The sequence below is a fragment of the Opisthorchis viverrini genome (genome assembly GCF_000715545.1).
Source record: "Opisthorchis viverrini unplaced genomic scaffold opera_v5_64, whole genome shotgun sequence".
In the NCBI taxonomy this organism is placed as follows: domain Eukaryota; kingdom Metazoa; phylum Platyhelminthes; class Trematoda; order Opisthorchiida; family Opisthorchiidae; genus Opisthorchis; species Opisthorchis viverrini.
The window spans coordinates 1911911-1915695 of record NW_008751720.1 but is presented as its reverse complement, the minus strand read 5'-3'; the positions used below and the strand labels follow the sequence as shown (position 1 = coordinate 1915695).

The 3785-nt window shown below is 43.2% G+C and overlaps 1 protein-coding gene across 1 annotated transcript in view; it reads right to left on the bottom strand.

The window, feature by feature from the left end:
• T265_04113 (hypothetical protein) overlaps positions 1 to 3398 on the bottom strand; it is a gene marked incomplete at both ends in the record, with an annotated part of 10625 nt that extends 7227 nt beyond the window's left edge. Inside the window, one exon of the mRNA XM_009168759.1 lies at positions 3122 to 3398. Within this exon, the coding sequence (XP_009167023.1) occupies positions 3122 to 3398 (277 nt within the window). The remainder of the gene's footprint in view (positions 1 to 3121) is intronic.
• Between the last annotated feature and the right edge of the window lie 387 nt (positions 3399 to 3785).

Genomic DNA, 3785 nt, shown 5'->3' with positions numbered 1-3785 from the left:
GGAAATATATATATATATATAGTGCAATATGAAGCAATGGTTAAATAAGTCCCAAATTTCGCAGCCAGCTGTTAAATATCCCACCTGGGTATAAACACATTATCTTTTCGTATTATGGGGTTCAGGATTTTTCCCAAATGTTTCAGATGACAACAATCTTGGGTTATTTCGACTGGAATCTAAAGTTGACTCGATATCACGTTAAGGCGCACATGCCTTCCGCACTCATGATGTGATCCGAACGTTTTTCAGAACACCTCCGGTTGTTTTCGTATCAATTGTTGATAACTCCCATATCTGGTCACCCTTTGATATTCAGTGGGACACTTTGTGAAACGAACCAAGATGTAAAGCATAAAAAATGCGTAGTGTTCTGATGAGATCATCTTTATAGCCTAACACAAAAAGACAATGGTCTCCAAACTCTAAACTTTGCAGGAACGCTCCTAGTTTCACAATGTTTGGTTGAACGTTTCTTCGAAACCAGCAAGTTGCAACAACTCATGGAGTTTCTAGCAGACTCATTGCGCATCACATCAGGAAATCGTTTGTGGGTATCACTTTCATTGTATAGCCACTAGGGTCTATGGTGAAGTTTGTTCAGCGACTTTTGTCCCAGAGCCGCAATATGGAAGCCTTTTTGCAGGGGTGATTGTGATTTCTAAAACTCGCGCCATCCGCACCGGGAAAGTTCTGTCCAGACAACGAATTTCACAGCGAAGTTGGTTATCTTGTCAAAGAAAATGAGCTGTGGCAGATTCTTCTTACATCTTATACGCCCAATTATATTAAGGTTTCCAGTTTCAAGTTAGGAAACTTTCAGAATTGTGCCAATAGAGTGTCCGAAAACGGGGAAGGTGTACCAGAGTACATCGGTAGAAAAGTAAAGCAAATTCGATGTCAAGATGAGATGCCCGAAGCTGTCGTGACTTTGAAACGACTGTTGTATACCGCTTGAGTCACCGTACACTAAATGTGGATTGTTTTAGGAGTTTCGGCGAGAGACCTTGAGGGTTGAAGCGAAGTTTTGCAACATTCTGCCTTTTTCGGACAGTTTTGAGAGATGGAAACCCAGCGACGAACCCCAGTTGCACGCAGTTCCAGAAAAACAGTCATTTGCAAACATTTTTGGTTTTAAACAGTGACTTGACTGAATCTCAGCTCAGTCGCTCGTTCATGATATTTCTCAAGTAAATGCGTTACACAACGGATGCTTCGTGTTTTCGATACATCTTAGCACATACTACTCATAGTCCCAAAGAATAGCTCAACCGGTCATGCGTTGTCAAAGAATTCTCAGTATCTTCATGACTGATGCGTTTCGTCTGGACAGCACATTCTATTGGAGAATCTCAGGACTGAGACTGAAATGGGATCCAGCTATCTCCGGTTAAGATCGGTGCCATAGTATAACAGCATATTCATCCACAAATGCAAAAATTATATTCGCTGTGTGGTTTATATGGTTACTTTCCTCAGCACTAAAACTTCATTTTTGTTTGAAAAGACAGTCACGGGGCTAGGTGTGTGTCTGTCCACTGCCAAAAAATCGAATACACGGACGGAAAGACGATCTGGCGATGGGTTACCAGTATCACTCACCACTGTCAGTCTTCCTGTTCGTGAGAGTATTCAGCTATAACAATTTGCTAAAACCGCTTAACAATATATATGATTGTTGACTGTGTGCTTGCTGATCTGGATAATGAGTTTGATTAATAGAGTTCGCAGTCACTCCAGTCTCGGTAGAACAGCCGTTGTCCTGCGTGAAAACAAATAACACCACTGCGTGAGTGGCGCATGCCGGACAGACGTAGCGCTGTACTCGGGTTCCCTTCATACTGGAGCTGTTCATCAGTGCAAGCCTTCGTCATCTACCAGCACGCACTGGGTACACCAGAATTATGATGTCTGAACAGGCGAACTTGTTCGCGCCTAAGTGATGAGTTTGTCGTGTGCAAAAACCTCGAACGATAAGCCGAAACCCTTCTTGATTGAGCCAGTCGGCTGACCCACCTAGACTGTTCGGATATGAGAACAGATTTACGTTCACCTTAGAGAGATGGGCGAGCTCCCCGAACTGGTTTTGAGCACGTCAGACACAGATGTCTATCGACTTCCGTGTGAACTTAATCGTGGTTAAACGCTCCAGTTTAACATCCGGAGTCATGCATCTATGCTCTATTGAGGACACATATAACGAGCAAATGGTATCTCCGAGTGGCGCGTAATACCAGAACCTCCGGAAGGCAAAACAAAGTCGGAGCTGGGTTTCTATACGGTACTATTAGTGTAAGAGAAATTCACAAATTATACAAACCTCGACAGTAGACTGTCGTCCTCAGCAAATGGTGCACTCGCATTACAAAAATATGGACCATATGAGACAGTCACGCGTGCGTAAGCCCGGTAACAAATGGCTGGATGACCTCAAGGCCGAGTGAACGAAGTGGTAAGAACAAACGCCAGTTTACACAAACGCACCAAACACGAAAGTGGAGCAGGGATTACACGCATGAAACGCGGGGAATTTCAAATGTCAAATCAGTGGACGATACAACAAGGATTTGACACGTCCGACTCACATTCGGTGCACTGACGGTCATTGTCCAACCTTTCGAAAAGCAGCTTAGCGAAAACCTGACCAGCCATGTACAGATAGCCAGCAGCAATTTTGACTCCTAAATTGGGTTATCGTACATCAGAGGTCATCGAAAAAAGCGTTATTTGGTTGTTATTTGCATGCAGTGTTCCGCATTGACAACACTTTTTTGCAAATTGCTAAAAGATAGGAAGCTCCCATACCTAACAGAGTCTACATAACCCAGTACTTGAGCCATCCAGACCTCCGTATTTGGCTCACTCCCAACAACCTGTGAATGCGAATTAAAGTGGATAAGGTGCAGTCAAGTATCCAGCCTCAAACGTCACGATTACTTTCACTCGGGATCTTTTTCAGCTAAGCTCCGCCAAAAAATTAACCGCCGCCACCCAAAATAGATTAGAAAATAGAGGATATGAAATTTATACTTTTATCAAAGAGCGTGAAATTGAGACATGTCGTTAATAATATGCATGAAAAAGTCCATTTTTTGGTACCTTTGCCTCCGAACGAACTTACACAAGTAGCTGTCCAATAAAGATCGCTGTGTGCCGCGTTTATGCAGCATCTTGTAGACGCGCCAAGCAGATTCGATGGTTTGTGTGTGAGCTTCAGTCGTTGGATCCACAAAGTTTACGGTATGATTAACCGTTTCATGAGTATAGTTCATGTCAATCATCGTTTCAATTCCTTGGTATGATGACCAAACATCGGAGATGATGATTGAGTCGGGATCGATGCAGGTCTGGATTGTGTCCATCAAAGTGGCCCCAGTTCCATCTGGCACTGCATACATGAAAACCTCTTTAGTTTCCCGGTAGGTCGTGTGGCTAACAGATATTTCCTCTGAGCAGAATTTGATTTTTGCCAAATTTTTGGACGGGCAATAAATGAATTACTGTTCTAGACTCCATCCCAAGTTCCCTTTCAAAGACCGATTTCTTGCCGACACTGTCGGGTATTACACCTCCACCTGTCAGAATGAGTTGAAAGTGTCATTTGGTAGCCATTGTTGTATAAACGTTGCTAATAGATCACTCCGTGGCTTTGCAAGGAACGTATTGGCGTCTCCTCTTCATGACCGAGAGTTGAAAGCGTCAGAAAGTTCATTCAAGTTTTTACGTCCGAATGGGGAAATGTTTTGCCCAAAATGAGCCTAGATGAGGATAATGACTTGTTTTCA